General features: G+C 29.4%; 4 protein-coding genes and 1 long non-coding RNA gene across 6 annotated transcripts; 4 read left to right on the plus strand and 1 right to left on the minus strand.

Annotated features, from left to right (window-relative positions):
* The first annotated feature begins 173 nt into the window (after window positions 1-173).
* Nmd3 (60S ribosomal export protein NMD3) lies at window positions 174-2,691 on the plus strand. The gene is made up of 10 exons (XM_074255147.1): window positions 174-349; window positions 427-561; window positions 636-921; window positions 996-1,104; window positions 1,182-1,332; window positions 1,413-1,555; window positions 1,772-1,923; window positions 2,000-2,115; window positions 2,208-2,384; window positions 2,461-2,691. The coding sequence occupies exons 1-10, from the start codon at window positions 300-302 to the stop codon at window positions 2,624-2,626; spliced, it is 1,485 nt and encodes a 494-aa protein (XP_074111248.1). The 5' UTR covers window positions 174-299; the 3' UTR covers window positions 2,627-2,691.
* A 237-nt stretch (window positions 2,692-2,928) lies between these two features.
* On the plus strand, window positions 2,929-6,018 carry LOC141535288 (sorting and assembly machinery component 50 homolog). Its single transcript, XM_074255148.1, has 7 exons — window positions 2,929-3,118; window positions 3,314-3,382; window positions 3,669-3,962; window positions 4,250-4,464; window positions 4,586-4,955; window positions 5,034-5,328; window positions 5,587-6,018. The coding sequence occupies exons 1-7, from the start codon at window positions 3,098-3,100 to the stop codon at window positions 5,769-5,771; spliced, it is 1,449 nt and encodes a 482-aa protein (XP_074111249.1). The 5' UTR covers window positions 2,929-3,097; the 3' UTR covers window positions 5,772-6,018.
* A 497-nt stretch (window positions 6,019-6,515) lies between these two features.
* Ppp1r15 (Protein phosphatase 1 regulatory subunit 15) lies at window positions 6,516-10,351 on the plus strand. The gene is made up of 3 exons (XM_074255146.1): window positions 6,516-6,723; window positions 7,164-8,994; window positions 9,082-10,351. Exons 2-3 carry the CDS (start codon window positions 7,258-7,260, stop codon window positions 9,289-9,291), a joined length of 1,947 nt encoding a protein of 648 aa, XP_074111247.1. The 5' UTR covers window positions 6,516-6,723; window positions 7,164-7,257; the 3' UTR covers window positions 9,292-10,351.
* Window positions 9,929-12,926, minus strand: LOC141535292 (uncharacterized). 2 transcript variants are annotated; one of them, XR_012480574.1, is made up of 3 exons: window positions 11,585-12,926; window positions 10,939-11,491; window positions 9,929-10,846 (listed from the first exon to the last, which is right to left on the minus strand). It is a non-coding gene; the product is annotated as an uncharacterized LOC141535292 (long non-coding RNA). The 2 variants fall into 2 exon arrangements; XR_012480573.1 differs by having other exon boundaries at window positions 10,939-12,926.
* Window positions 12,927-13,166: 240 nt separating this feature from the next.
* Window positions 13,167-14,490, plus strand: LOC141535291 (uncharacterized). The gene is made up of 2 exons (XM_074255150.1): window positions 13,167-13,302; window positions 13,645-14,490. The coding sequence occupies exons 1-2, from the start codon at window positions 13,197-13,199 to the stop codon at window positions 13,971-13,973; spliced, it is 435 nt and encodes a 144-aa protein (XP_074111251.1). The 5' UTR covers window positions 13,167-13,196; the 3' UTR covers window positions 13,974-14,490.
* The last annotated feature ends 1,402 nt before the right edge of the window (window positions 14,491-15,892 follow it).

Consider the following 15,892-nt stretch of genomic DNA (forward strand, 5'->3'; position numbering starts at 1 on the left):
TTTTTCGGTGCAAATTTATTTATAATTGTCTGACAGCGCTCCAAGTTCAATGAGGAACTTAAATATATTGTAAAAAGTACTCGAAAGATGGCGCCAAAATCAGTAAGTCCCATTTCCATTAAAAAAATTTTTTTTTAATGAAACTTTCTTCTGACTTGTAAATTTTAGGTTGATCCAAAATTTAATTCTGAAAACGCATGGTTTTATAACCACATGTTATCAAGTTCGATTATTTAATTTTTAAAAAATTGTGTTATCAATTATTTTGATAAAAAAAGTAACAATTAGATCAAAACAAAATGGAGTATATAACAAACATAGAGGAGCACCAAGGAACAGCGACTAAAATGTAATCATTGTTATTATCATAAAATGATTAATTGGTATGAATAATTAAATATTAATTAAATTTTATTTATTTGACAGATTATGTTGCCGTTGTGGAACTTTGATAGAATCAAACCCTTCAAACATGTGTGCTCCATGTTTACGATCAGAAGTTGATATTACTGAAGGAATTCCTAGACAAGCGACACTATATTTTTGTCGGGGATGTGAAAGGTAGAGTAAAATTTTTTATGGTTACTTTTTTATATTAAATGAATGAACTTTAATTTAAATTAATAAAATTTCAGATATCTTCAGCCGCCCAATGAATGGGTTCATGCTACTCTGGAATCCCGAGAATTGCTGGAATTATGTCTAAAAAAATTGAAAGGTCTTAATAGAGTAAAATTAGTGGATGCTGGTTTTGTCTGGACAGAACCGCATTCCAAGCGTGTTCGGGTGAAATTGACAGTTCATGCAGAAGTTCACGGAGGAACTGTTCTTCAGCAAATTTTTGTTGTTGAATTTATTATTAATCATCAAATGTGCGATCAATGTCATCGCGCTGAAGCTCAAGATTTTTGGCGTGCTTCTGTAAGTTATTAGTATCATAATTATTTATTTATTTATTATCGTTTGAAAATTATTCAATTTAATTTGTCCATCAGGTACAAGTGAGACAAAAGGCAATCAACAAAAAAACATTTTATTATTTGGAGCAATTGATATTGAAGCACAAAGCTCATGAACAAACTCTAGGAATTAAACCAATTCATGGTATGTTTTTTTTATTGAAATTAACTTTAATATATTTATCATTCAAGTGTTGTAATATTTTATTGATTTAATTTTAGAGGGAATTGATTTTTATTACGCAAATGAAAGTGCTGCGAGAAAACTGGTTGATTTTTTGCTATCAGTTTTACCTTGTCGTTATCAACATTCAAAAAAATTACTATCCCATGATATTCACAGTAATATTTATAATTATAAATTTACATTCAGGTACTGAAATATTAATTTTTAGCAATTAATACATTTTTAAAATATTATAAATTATAATAATCAATTAATTCATTTTTCAGTGTTGAAATTGTGCCAATTTCAAAAGACAGTGTTGTATGTCTCTCTCGAAAACTTACACATCACTTAGGCGGTATTGCTCCTATAACTCTTGTGTATAAAACATCAAATACCATACACCTTATTGATGTATCATCTGGTCAAAGTAAGTAATTTAATTATTTATTTATTCAAAATTAAACGCCCATCAGCTATATACAACTAGAAATACAAGTTTGGATTTAAATTTAGGAGAAAAAATAAAATTAGATAAAAGAGAAGAATTAACATTATTTCCGTAATTAAACATTGATTAAATTGATTAACTAATTATATTGTTAAAAAATTATAATTTATATTCTAATTAATTTTTTACTTAAAGTTGCTGAAGTCAGTGCAACGGTATATTGGAGAGACAGTTTTAACAGCATTTGTAATCCAAAACAGTTGACTGAGTACATAGTTATGCGCATTGAGCCATTGAAACCTTCAGAACTAAAAGTGTTCCCGGGACAAGGTGCAATTTCCAACAGGGTAAATAAATTATTACACAAGATAATAAATTAATTCTATTAGAACTCATTGATAAATTTATTTCTTTTACTTTCAGCATCTTATTGCAGAAGTAGAGTTGGTAAGAGCCTCTGAGCTTGGTCTCACTGAAAATTATATTTATTCACGTACTCATTTGGGTCACGTTTTGAAGGAAGGTGATTCGGTATTAGGGTAAGTGAAATTTTTCCAATAATTAAAAATAGCCTTTGAATAATTTTAAATACTCTAATTAATTAATTTTTTTTTTTTTTTTTTTTTTATAGTTACGCTATCTCCGAGAGTAATATAAATGACAGCAATTTTGAAAAATTATCCTCAAATGATATCCCTGACGTGATTCTTGTCAAGAAATACTACGGACACGACAAGCTAGCAAGACGACGTGCTAGAATTTGGAAATTGAAACATTTGGCTGAAGGTGGCATGGAAACTGATGATGAGTTAGTATTTTTTTTTATAAATTTATTTTGCAATCTTTGAAAATTAACTAAATACTTGATAAAATTTCTTTAACAGGGATTACAATGAATTTTTGGAAGAATTGGAAGAAAATCCTGATACGCGTCAAAATGTCAACATTTACAGAGATACGAGCAAAGTTATTCCAGTTGATTCAAATGGTCAAGAAGTGGATTCAATTGTTCCTCTGACAGAAATGATAAATGATCTTGTTATTGATTAAAAACATTTAATTGATTTATCTGAATACAATTTTTTTGTATTTCTACAATAAAATTTTAAAAATAATTTTTTTTGTATATTCAAATAAATTCCCTTATTTATTAAATCCTTTACATAATTTTATTTATTTTCGTAATGCAAAAAAATTGATAATTTAATTTTTTTTTTTTTTATAATTTTTATTTGTTTCAATATTAAAAAAAAAATATATTCATATATATTTATCTATAGTATCTAAAAAAAAATTACCAACAGTCAACAGATGATAATTCGTGTAAGTTATGAACACAGTGTTGCACAGTGTGTCTTGTTAGATAGTAGGTGCCGGTTGACCTCGTTTGTTTGTGTAGTTGCTGGTGAATGGAAACGAAAAATTATTTGAAAATTCATTAACGAAAACGTCAATCACTATTATCAATGACATGACATTGTAATTAATAAATAAATAATAATTAAATAAATAAATTAAACAATGGGAGTATTGCATGCTAAGGTAACATATTTACATTTAACGCCAGCATAATAATATAACCTATATAATTTTTAGTTTTTTTATATCGCTTAGAATAACTTAGTCGCTAATAATATTTCAAGTTCTCAGAAATCAAAACACTTGAATTGAGTCATCATTAAATTTATCTTTCTGTAAATAATAATTATTTTAAAAGTTTCTTTTATTTTTTTTTAGGAACCAAATATACCCAAAGATTATGGAATGTCACCTGAAACATATCCTTCGAATCCAGTACAACCTGAAGTAAGACAATAAATTAATAAAAACATAAATTAAATTAATAAAATAAATAATAAAAACTATTTATGAAATTAATGTTAGCAGTTACTTGACTATTTTTTAATTTTATTTAACAAAAAAAATTATTCATAAAAAATTGCATTTTTAATTATTTAAATTTTCTACATGTCAATTTTTTTTGGCGTAATTTATTTGTTAAAAAAATTATCAAATATCTGCTACATTAATTTTCATAAATAATTCACGTAGATTATTTTTATTTAATTACATCTATTAAATTTATTATTAGGTACCTCCACGTCCAGATGTACATGATAATTCTGGTCCAGCTGCTGTTGTCCGTACCATCGATTTGCATCAAAGGATTCGGGTAGATAAAGTTCATATCGACGGTCTTGTCAGAACAAAAGATGACATTGTTAAAGCTCAAGTGATGGATTTATTCAAAGCTAAAGATTTTCGCCAGGTTGTTGATCATGCTCAAACAGTTAGGAATAAGTTGGAGTCTATAGGTTGTTTTAATAAAATTGGAGTCAGTATTGACACGAGTAAGGGTCCAAATGCAAGTCCAGACGGAGTTGAGGTAATTTATATTTATTTATTTATTATATTTTAATTTCAGCATTATCTATAGAGATTTCGCGTTACGGATCCCATAAGGATATATAATAAAAATTCTGATTTTTTTTCTTACTTCAAAAAAATTTTTAGCTTGAAGAAAAACAATTTTTTTTGCTTTTCTACACCAAAAATTTTTTTGGACTTAGAAAAAAAAAAACAGAATTTTTATTATACGCCCTTATGGCATCTGGAACGCGATTTTATTACAAAATAATTATTAAAAGAAGTAATTAAATTTTTATTTACTAGGTAACATTCAACGTCAAAGAACTGAACCGTTTAAGTGGTGGAATAAGTACAATGATTGGTAACAATGAAGGTTCAGTTCTAATTCAAGGAAAAGCTCCAAATATCTTCGGCCGTGGTGAGCGCTTACAAGCTGAGTATTCCTACGGATCAAGAAGTACATCGAATATTAATATATCAGCAGTAAAACCATTTGTCGATAATTGGCTGCATACAATGTAAAAAAATATATTATTTAATTTTTTAATTAGGTGCCCTGATAGCCAGAGGTTTCAGACTAACTTGGCTATCAGGGTGAGTAATCGCTCTTGCTGATCTTTTGAATTTTTCTTTTTGCAGACTAACAACAAGTGTGTTCAGTACAGCTACCGATGTACCCTGGTCAGGTTACAAAGAAAAAGACAATGGTGTCCTGATTGACGTAGCTATTGCACCAGGAGCTCTTAAGCATAATTTCCAATATGAAGCAACTTATCGGAACATAATTGCTACCAAGGACGTTGTATTTCAAGTCCTTGAACAGTGTGGTCCGAGTCTTAAGTCATCTTTGAGGCATATCTGTTCGATTGACAAGAGAGACGATACGATATTTCCTACTGGTGGAAGTCATGTTTCATTTTCCACCGAATTGGCCGGTCTGGGTGGTGATACGGGATTCATGAAGTATGAATTTACGCTGCAAAGTAATTGGACACCGCTTGAATTTTTGGTAATCATTTTTTTTTTTTAATTACAGTATTACATATTTATTTAAAATCTTTTCATTATTATTATTATTCTTTTCCAGACATTTCAAGTTGGAGCACAAGCTGGATTCTTGCGTGAAATAAATAATGATTTACAAATAAATATTTCTGATTTATTTTTCTTGGGTGGACCATTGAATATTCGTGGCTTTTCTCGTCGGGGTTTGGGGCCTCAATGTGGAAAGTATGCGATGGGAGGCAATACATTCTGGGCTTTAGCACTTCATCTTTACACACCGCTGCCTTTTAGACCGGGGAAAAATAGTTTTGGGGATTTATTCAGGCTACATGGTTTTATCAACGGTGGTAATTTAGGAAATGTTAGTTTTCAAAAAGGTAAATAAATAATAATCATTTATATAAATTCTATCGGTAGTAATATTATCCAAAACACTGAAGTTAACTGACATACATTTTTTTTATAATTTTATAGCAATTAAATTAATTATAAAAACAATTAAATAAAATTCTATATAAAAAAAAATTATTTGTGAAAATTTTGTAAAGAATTTTTTAAATTTACAGTTGTCAGCTGACTTCAGTATCATTACTGTTGAAATTTGAGAGAAAAAAAAATTGATCGGTTTATTTCAGATGGCGATTATTCCGACTACTCAAAAATATTCACCGAAAACGTGCGATGGTCAGCCGGCGCAGGGATAGCGATGAAGCTTGGTGGCATAGCAAGAATCGAGTTGAATCTCGTAATGCCTTTAATGATGGGTAGACATGACATGTTTCAACAGTATCAATTCGGAATCGGTGTCCAATATTTATAATGAAAATAGATAATTTTAAATGACTATAAAAACAATCGACATCACAAACATTGCAGTTTAACGAATACTTAATACGAGATAGGTATGACGACACCTAAGTACGATGAACTCCCTTACCAGATAGTGCATGACTGTAAAATTGTAAATTAAATATTTAATTTCATCATTATTCTACCCTCCAGATAATCAAACATGTCTGTATAGTACTTTGAATAAAAAGACAAAATTATAAATTTATTAAGTAAAATATATATATTATATTAAAAAAAAAAAAAAAAAAAAAAACTGATGTAATTTTTATTATGGGAAATAATTTACTTGTGACGTTCTTTGAGAAAGGTATCACACTTCGTAGAGTGAGCTGCATGACTCACTGTAATATTTTTGTAGTGTTTCATCATCATATAATCTTAATTTTCATCATCATGTTCTTCACCCCAAAATTTTCTATAGTTACTGTTATGGCCTACGTGACCAATAACAATAGATTTTTCGAGAACAGTTAAGTTTTGGTTTTCCAAGATGGCTCATTTTTGTCAAAAAATACAGGATATAGAGGTCTCTAAATAAAAGCGCGCAATTTAGGCGTCAAAAAGATGCGCGCGCATGAAAATTAGTGTGTTTACTGGAAACTTCAAGAAGTAGAAGGAGAAAATTAATGACGATGATGTACAACAGCGCCATTTCGAGTTCTAAACCTAAAACACACATTCAGTTATACATTTACGTTCATCTACGAGTTAAAAATGGCTGACTAAAGTGATATATCGAGTATTTTGTGCAAAAATGTCTTTTTCAACGATGGAATTTATTAAATCTAACGCTACTAATGAATTTAAATTGAACAGTCTAAATATTAAATCAATTGTTGGTTTTAAAATAAAAAGAAAACAACCTACTAAATTATTTAGAAAACACATCAACGCTTGGCACTGTTGTAATAAACAGCCTTGTAAGTATTCTACGTATTTTATAGATACATGTGTTTGATACAATTATTATGCATGCATTAGTAAAACACACTATCAATGTTATAAATAATTAGGAATATTTAACTACTACTTATGATATTAATTATTTAAATATTTCAATGACATAAATAGTTTGAATTTTTTTTGATTACGTATTTAATGATATAAGATAGGGATTAATTGATAAAAAAAATTAAAGGTGTGTTTTCAATTTGTTTTCTTCATTTTTCGTAATCAAGAAAAAAATTTGATATCATATTTAAAGAAAAAAAAAAAAAAAAAAAAATGTGGGGTCATAGTTTATGACGTGTTATCTTTGTTTCATTTTTATTTCTGTCCTTATTTATTTATACATGCACTAATTTTATTTTTATTTTCAACAATAAAAAATTTCCATTGACTGTTTTTCGTTATTTTTCAGGGTCATTCAGAACAGAAAGTACAAGGACAAGAATTTTAAACGATTTTTGTTGTTGATTCAATAATATCAAAATTAAATTTAACGTTTAGTAAAAATGGACAATCCTCCTGGGAGATATTTACCAACAAATTTCAATATTTTTGATTTTTTTTTTGGATCTCAACCAACACACTCATTGGTCTATAATTCAAATAAAAATTTAAAAGATAAAAATTCTTCGATTAATATTGAAGATTCATATTTTACTGGCACATTGATGGTTAATAATTTAATAAATTCAAATGAAATGAATCTTACTGAGGATTCTAAACTTACGTCAGACAAAAGTAGTTCTGATGAAAAAAAAAGTAACACACGTGTTACAGGAATGATTGGCGGTGTAATTGGTGCTTTAACAAACGTCGTTGCTAAAATAACTAATTTTACTTCAACGGTAAATAAATCAATGTCTGTAACAGTAGTCCCGCAAGAAAGTTTTCCAACAGAGTATGTCGTAAAACCTCAGACTGATAGTGAAAATTTTACCAACACAGATGATTCAACGCGGATAAATACTACGAGGCGCTATCAAAATTACATCAAAAGATTGCATACAATAGAGGCTTTTAATAATTTACCACAAAGAATTTCTGATGATACTAATAATTGTAATATGTGGGATGATAACGCACATGACTTTAACTATCATCAGCAGATGAATGCGTCTCTTTTGTACTCTCAAAACGCTCCTGATGTACAATTGGCTATTAAAGAGAACTTCAAAATAAATCAGGAACAGATTAAGCCTGCTTCTGATTCCGTTCAACAGATGGATAATAATCAGCTAAACTCTCAATATATTAAAGATTTAGCTCTGGCTATGGAGGAAAGTTTAAAGACCATCAAGATTAATTGTAAGCCTCGTGATTCTGGATTCACCCAATCGGAAACAGAAATCCAAAGAAAAATGACAACAATTCCTGATAATACCAATTTATCTAAATCAGACGATACTATGGAACCCGATAATGATTGCGTAGATTTGTCTGCTGAACAAATCTTTGAAATAAAATCTCGTCTACTGAAAAAACGTTCTAATAATAGAAATGCTCAGACTCTTGGAAAAAATAGACGTAGAATACCATTGAAAAAATCTACCACAAGCCAAATGAAGCATAGAAAAGAAAAAAGTAAGAATATTATTTATTCGGCTATTCAAAATGATTTAAATACCTGGGAGGGTACGATAATTGATTCATCGGACGAATTATGCAGTATTATTTCTTCATCTGACGAAGATGAAAACAAGGATGACCAAAAAAAGTGTTCGCTCAATTTTGAAAATAATATTATTGTAGAAAAATGCACATTGGGAGACCCACCACTTAAGAATATTCTTGATACGCCTGTTATTAAAAATGTGATTGATGAAAAATTTTCGGAGAGCTTTAATCATTCCAACAAGCGTGTACCACAGGATCATCAACAAACCCGTTTACCTGAAAGTCCTGTTAAATCTCAGGACTGTTTGGTTCATTTTGATGATGAAGATAAAGAAGAAACTGAGTCAGAGGATGAGACAGAATCAGAGTCAGAATCAGAATCAAAATCAAAATCAAAATCAAAATCAAAATCAGAATCATCTAGCGAAAGAGAAAGCGAAATTGATGATGATGATGAAGATGATATAGATATTGTTTTTGAAAATGATGATGATGATGATGATGATGATGATAGTGATATTGTTTTTGATCATGATGATGTCGATGGTTGTCATAATTTTTCTGACGATGACTTTATCAAATTTGGAACAGAAATACCTAGTGCCACTAATAATTCAACTAATACAAAGGTAATATAAATTTTATTAAAATTTAATTAAATAATTCCGATAGTTATTATTGTTATTGTTACTACATTAAATATTCAATTTGTCTAGGTACGATTTAATTTAGAACCAACTGTTCATACAATAATAAAATGGGACTTTGCATACCGCGCAGCTCGTAAAGGACCTTGGGAACAAATGGCTCGCGACAGAGTTCGTTTTCGAACAAGAATTTTTTCCACCGGTCGAGTTATTGAACCTGTGCTGGCAACCAAACATCGGGACTGTATTTGGCGAGACCGATTTGCTGCTACTGATTGATCACATCACAAACAACCCATTCAAATATTAGATTATAGGAGAAAGAGGATAAAAGACTAATAAGACCAAGTCTTGGACTGCGTCTTCGGCTTGGATGACAATTAATTACTATTGGTACCGTTCACCTGTACGTTATTTAATGATTGCGAAATTTTCGCATTGTCCTTATTAGAACCTCAATCAATTTGAATTTAGCTAATTTTATGTTAAGAGGCGATTTTAATTTATAAATTATTTACTCAAAATTTCTACATTATTTATTAAGATAGATCGAATTTTAAATGAATAAATTACCTGTATGTAAACTCCAGTTAAATTATAAATTAACTGTTGTGTTAACTTTTTACTATTCTCACGAGTTTGTACATACGAGTCAAGATACCAAAATATATTTACACTAAAATCAAAGTTTTTTATTTAAAAACAAAATGTGTTAATTGTTGTTTGAAATTAGAAAATAATATTTATTATTATGTTATTACTAAATCGGCAATAATTAAACAAAGTATTCATCTTTTTAATATGGTTAATTACTATCATAATTAAGTGGTATTTTAAATTAATTCATTAAAAAAAAAAAAAAATTCTCTATAGTCAATTAAAATTAGAAATTTTGATAGATTACAGTAAGAGAATATTTTTTTTTTATTTTTAAATTTATAATTTTAATTCGCAAGTGAAAATTCAACTTTGTTATTTTTATCTTTAGCATATTAAATTAGAAACATAAGTTAGCTGTTAAGTATGTGCAATCCATGTGTAATACACAAATGTGGATACAAGAACATTGAAAGAGATGTTAAAATTTTAAGTATGTGCCTAAGAAGTCGATTATCACACATCGGCAATGTTTTTATACCTTAAATTATAAAAAAAAAAAAAAAAAAAAAAAAAAAGCATTTCTATAAATATTTATAGCTAATTTTCTTCATCAAAATTAGTCCCAGCTTAGGTTTGAGTTAATACTAGATCAAACGATGAAATACTTGTAACCTTCGTGTATCTATTTTTTATCTAAAAAGTTACACCTACCTTCTGAATAAAAAACTCTTTCCTTGAACAGTTCTTGATTTATTTTATGTTCCGTAAGCACAAGTACAATAAAAATAATTATAATATTTTAATTATAATAAATTATAATAAAATAATTATTTATCCGTTGCAACTTGGATTAATTTTTTTAATAAAATAAAATGAAAAGTGGAGACTTCCCTAATGATATGTCGTTGTTATTCCGAAGATTTGTATTTTCTGATTGACAACAATACAACTAATAATTATATAACTAAAAGTATGTCAAGGGTATGTTACATGATCGTCGTGTAAGTACCTGATGAGAAGGCGTTGATTCTTAGAGAAGCTAATCGTCGACTTACGCATCGATGCCATTTCTTACTTAGCTATAGCGAATGAATAGCTTGTTATATCAACAATATTTAATTATTAAATCGTCCTTATATTTTTACATAATTCATAAAATTAAAAGCTGTCGTAAAATGATTACGCTCGATCGCTTCTGGTGTTAGCGAAATTTTCAGCCGCCGGATGTCTGCAACTAATTATTATTAATTATAAAATGAATATTAATACAATTGAATAAAGTATTCATTAAAGGATAAAAAAATTTTAGTTTAAAAAGTGTCAAACCAATTCGGAAGCCGGAAGAGGATGGGCCGCTGTGTTAATTGCCATCGCCTGTAATATAATCTGCTGAGGATAATTTACATCTCCACTAAGTATACATTCGTGTTTATTATTTATCAACTTTAGTGTCGCAATGCGTGTAATAGACTCGTGACGGATAACGATTAGCACATTGACACTTGGCCAGGTGAAGTCAACTCAAAGCTTGACTCATCGTATCTTGGTCAATATTAAGTACGTTTTTTTTTTTTTTTTTTTTCATTTCTCTTTCGTTAAACTCGCTTTTACAAATACAACCCAAATTTCACTATCCGGAGGTGGTCAAGGTCAAGATGAAATTGACTGTGTAAATATACATCAAATATCAGCAATGAAGAAATAAAAATTCACAAAATTCTTCTGCTTAAGAAGAACAACTTTTTTCCAGTTGTTCGTTAAAGTTGCGATGAAGATGAGGAAGAAAATACTATTTTCACTATGAATCATCGTATTACTCAACGTTCATCAAATTATTCCAGCCGTAAATCCGCTTCTACTTTCTACAGTCCAACTAGACCTGAAAGGGACAATAGGACAATTATTTAATTTATTTTTCTTTTGTAGCTACATTAATATTAATGTTAATATAATAGTAAATAAAATGAATTACCTTACACGGCTAATATACAATAAATTAAAAGTATTTCCTCACTCCCAAATAGTCATTAGTCATAACTCGCAACTGGTATTTGTGATATTTCTTCACGCAATATCCTTCAGTCGCGTGTAAAGACGATACTATTCTGCAGATAAGATGAAATAAATATTTAAAAATAAATACCTGAAAAAAAAAAAAAAAAAAAAAAAAAAACGTTAAAGAGTGAGAGGAATATAACAAGCCTGAAACGATTGATTGTGCTTTCACCTTTTCACGATCTACAGAGTGTAGATCGCTTGCGTGGTACTTATAATAAATAATTACGGTAATAATAATAATTTTCATTTGAGATTGTAATCATACTCATTGTACATCACAATTAAATTTCGGCTCGAATTTTATTTCGATTACAGTTATAATAAAATAATTAAAAAAAAGAACTTACTCTATGATTCAGAACACCTTTACTCAATTACATTTAGAATTTTATAACATAAATTACTTATCTAACATAAACACCTTATCCAGATTACCTCATACTCGTTCAAATATTTACCAACAATTTAAAAGGTCGGTGTTATTTTTTTATTTTAAATTTCAATAGCGATATTTGATGTTTTCTTCGCACTAAAAATGAACGCTACAGAGTGAAAAAAAAAAAAAAAAACCCAAAGGGATTAAAAATCAATGAAATATTATACAGGTTGGTACATAAAGAACCGTAACGACGTCTCTACTTTCGCCTTTTCCATTAAATCTATATCTATATAAGCACGATAATTTAGCGTGTATTAATGTACATAAATGAGAATTGATGAGCAGCTTCTTGGAAAGTATTTAATAAAAATCATACGGCAAATTTCACATCTTCATTTAGATCTTCGGGTTCTAATGCGAGCGATTAAAATTAATTGTTATTTTTATTTATTGCAGTAGCTACTGAAGGCTATTAATCAGTTTAGGAAGTCGACAAAGTAAAAAATTTATGTGAATTAAACAGACGATTCAATTAAAAGGCGAAAGTAACTCGCCAACCGTAAACACTATTAATTACTCAAATAAAATTAAAGATTTAGTCTAAAGCATCTCATGGTTATCGATATAAGAAAATCAGAACGAAATCATGACCTAATTGAATGACTCGAGAAAAAAGTATCACATTGTAAATAACTAAATAAATTTTTTTTTAAGTATATGAATAATTGTTTGCTAGATGATGTTGAATATGTTGTGTAAAATAATCATATATTTATTTTCTGATAATGATAGCCTTATAGTCTTCTGGGGTAATGGTCACGGCATTTGGAGAGGTGGTTGCTGAGAGCTGGAGACCAGCAAACACTACATACACGGTTTTTGTTGTTCTATCATAAAAGCACCCAAGTGGGGGATACCTTTACCTCGCCGACCGTACCTTATACACATCCATGCAAAAAGACCCCGCCCGGCATTCACCTATAAAACCTCGCCACCAAGATCAATCCTAACCAGTTTTAATCATCCTTTACTGAGAGTATCTTGGTCTTTGGCCGCGGGTCCACCGTTTGTTTGTTAAATCGTTAATTCAGACTTATTTGTCATTCTACTTGTCGTTCTGTCGGAAGTAACGGCTATTTTTAAAATCATGAAAAAATACTTTGCTATTGTACTCTTGGTTGCGGCGGTTGTTGCTCAGGATGAAGAACGCCCCAAGACATTCAGGAGACTTATTCCAGCTGATGTTCTTCGTGGTAAGTTTGATTTTTTTTTTTTTTTTTTTTTAATTAATTGGTTAATAATTCAGCGTGTTTTTTCTTCACAAGCTTGATTAATTTGTCGACTTGATGAATTAGGTGAGCAATTAATTGCTAGTAAGTGTGACTTTAGAGAGTGCGAAACAAGGAAGCGAAAGTTTGATGCTTCTCTTGCGTCACCCTATAACTTATGTATAGTAGCTGGATTTTCTCTCTTTAGTTCATTATTTATATATTTTATTAATTCTATTTATTTCTTCTTTTTGATAAATTTTTTCCTGAAAAATAAAATAAAATTACTTGAATAATTTAATTGATAAAAATAAAATATAATTACAGACTTTCCGGGGATGTGTTTTGCATCAACCAAGTGCGCAACAGTAGAATCAGGTAAAAGCTGGGAATTGTCTCCATTCTGTGGTCGTTCTACCTGTGTCCTAGCCGACGACGACTCTGGCAGACTCTTCGAGCTGGTCGAGGACTGTGGACCTTTACCAAAAGCCAACCCCAAGTGCAAGCTCTCTGAGAAAACCAACAAAACCGCAACCTTCCCCGACTGCTGTCCAATCTTTGAGTGCGAAGAAGGCGCTAAACTTGAGTACCCCGAAATTCCAACTGTTCCACCACCATCCGAAGAAACACCTAAACCTGAAACTGCTAAAGTATGATTTACTAAACTCGAATCAATTTTTGTAAATTTATATTGATAAAAATGAAAATATATCAACAGAATCGGTCGGCGTAGCGCGAACGTGATTTTACTTCTAAGTTTGTACCCAGTAGTTTCCAAAAAACAAATCGTCTAAACGTCATTCCGATTTTTGTCATTTAAATTTTTATAAGAATTTTTAAGTTTGTAAATATATACAATCTACGGAATTAATTATTACTATTAATAATATTGATGATACTGCGATAGAAAAAAAAAAATTAATAAATACGACGAAGATTAAAAAATTAGTTGGATCAAAATGCACCGTCACAATTAACTACACAGTCTTTCTATTAATTTTTACGTAAGCTATCAGGAAATTTCTTTTATCACCCCAACACATACACGCTGATTTTATTACCGTGACATAAAATTTTTTAATACGTACACCTACTTATGTTTGGAATAAAAATGTGTGATTTATAATTAAAATACAATTGTACGCTGTTAATAATACTTATTTAATACAACAATGTCTTACTATTTTATTATTTAATTACATACCTACTGAATTGAATGGATAATTGATATACCAGATAATAAATAACGTAATAAATTATAATATAATTATATACGATTTATTATTGCTGAGCGTTGAATTTTTTGAAATCTCTTTTTCCATTTCCGACGGAAATTTGTCAGGATGCAATTTTTTGTGCCTAAAAACAATAAATAAGTATTATCAAATTAATTCCATCAAGGAAGTTATAATATTTTACAAAAGGATACTCAAGTTAATTTATTTATTATTAATACCTTAGATTATAATAATTCACGCATTTCCCATTGCACTGCTGTTGTTATTTTATTACATATTATTAAGGGGCAATACTGCAAATAATTTCTGTATGTTTATATTGATACAATTGAAAGAAAAATAAATAAAATTGTCATGCTTCGCGCGACACAGAGTTCGTGAGAACGTTTATTGTGTAAATGTGGGTTGGGAAAAAAAAAAAAAAAAAAAAAAGTTTATTGAGAAGGAAAGCATACAAGCGGAGCGTTAATATAAATATAGATGACAATAAAAGAAAGAATGAACGAGAGAAAGAGTTATTGCTCGATTATCGAAGCTAGGGTGTGACAAAAACTCCCGGTGATACAAAACAATTACTTTAAATCAAAACACCCGGTTGACAATGGATGTGTAGGAAAAAAAACAGAGAAGGCAAACCGTCACGCCTTTAAACTTGAAATGCATTCACCACAATACTCGAGCACGAATAACATAAACAATTCCTGCATATTATTACGTATTAATTTTGTATGTAATCCTTGTTGTCATTTTATTGTAACGCCCACAGCAGTTTTCTGTGTTGGAGACGATGGTTGCGTGTCGCTAAAAAAAAAATAAAAATTATTTTTTAAATAAAAAAAACTAAGATCAAATCCAGAGATTTTGTTAGCGATTATTTTCCAAGTATTACATATGTCCTCGACCGACTTTTTTTTTTTTTTTTTTCTTAATACACTGAAACTCTTGGAAGTAAATAGATTTATTGGCTGGTCAATAAATTTACTTTGGTAATCGGAATAAGGATTTTTTTTCTTCAGTCTTTTCTTCAGTAGATCAATTTAAATCCTAATGATTTCTTGGATGATGTATTTTTATCGGTTCTCAGAAATTTATGACCACTCTTGGATAATTAAAAGGTGTTATGTAGGCGAAGCTTTAATTTAATTAAATGTGATTCATTATTACGAATAGTTGGTGAATATTTAGTAATTTTACCTACAAATTGATTAGTAGCATCGTCCAGTCCAGGAATAATAAACATAATTTTATTATCACCGTAACACCTTTCTCTCTGAAATATGCGAATATACTTAATTTTTATATATCATGAATATGCAATTGTAATGTACTTATATATA

The sequence above is a fragment of the Cotesia typhae genome, unplaced genomic scaffold (genome assembly GCF_013202065.1).
Source record: "Cotesia typhae breed Kobodo isofemale line unplaced genomic scaffold, CoteBio_Ctyphae scaffold_13, whole genome shotgun sequence".
Classification (NCBI taxonomy): domain Eukaryota; kingdom Metazoa; phylum Arthropoda; class Insecta; order Hymenoptera; family Braconidae; genus Cotesia; species Cotesia typhae.

Bases quoted from the DNA above. Each gene is read 5' to 3' on its own strand.
- Ppp1r15 (XM_074255146.1), top strand. From the start codon at position 7,258: ATGGACAATCCTCCTGGGAGATATTTACCAACAAATTTCAATATTTTT. The intron at 8,995-9,081 runs GTAATATAAATT...CAATTTGTCTAG, and splicing joins ATAATTCAACTAATACAAAG to GTACGATTTAATTTAGAACC.
- LOC141535291 (XM_074255150.1), top strand. From the start codon at position 13,197: ATGAAAAAATACTTTGCTATTGTACTCTTGGTTGCGGCGGTTGTTGCT. The intron at 13,303-13,644 runs GTAAGTTTGATT...ATATAATTACAG, and splicing joins TCCAGCTGATGTTCTTCGTG to ACTTTCCGGGGATGTGTTTT.
- LOC141535288 (XM_074255148.1), top strand. From the start codon at position 3,098: ATGGGAGTATTGCATGCTAAG. The intron at 3,963-4,249 runs GTAATTTATATT...TTTATTTACTAG, and splicing joins CAAGTCCAGACGGAGTTGAG to GTAACATTCAACGTCAAAGA. The intron at 4,465-4,585 runs GTAAAAAAATAT...TTCTTTTTGCAG, and splicing joins GATAATTGGCTGCATACAAT to ACTAACAACAAGTGTGTTCA.
- Nmd3 (XM_074255147.1), top strand. From the start codon at position 300: ATGGAGTATATAACAAACATAGAGGAGCACCAAGGAACAGCGACTAAA. The intron at 922-995 runs GTAAGTTATTAG...TTTGTCCATCAG, and splicing joins AAGATTTTTGGCGTGCTTCT to GTACAAGTGAGACAAAAGGC. The intron at 1,105-1,181 runs GTATGTTTTTTT...ATTTAATTTTAG, and splicing joins AGGAATTAAACCAATTCATG to AGGGAATTGATTTTTATTAC.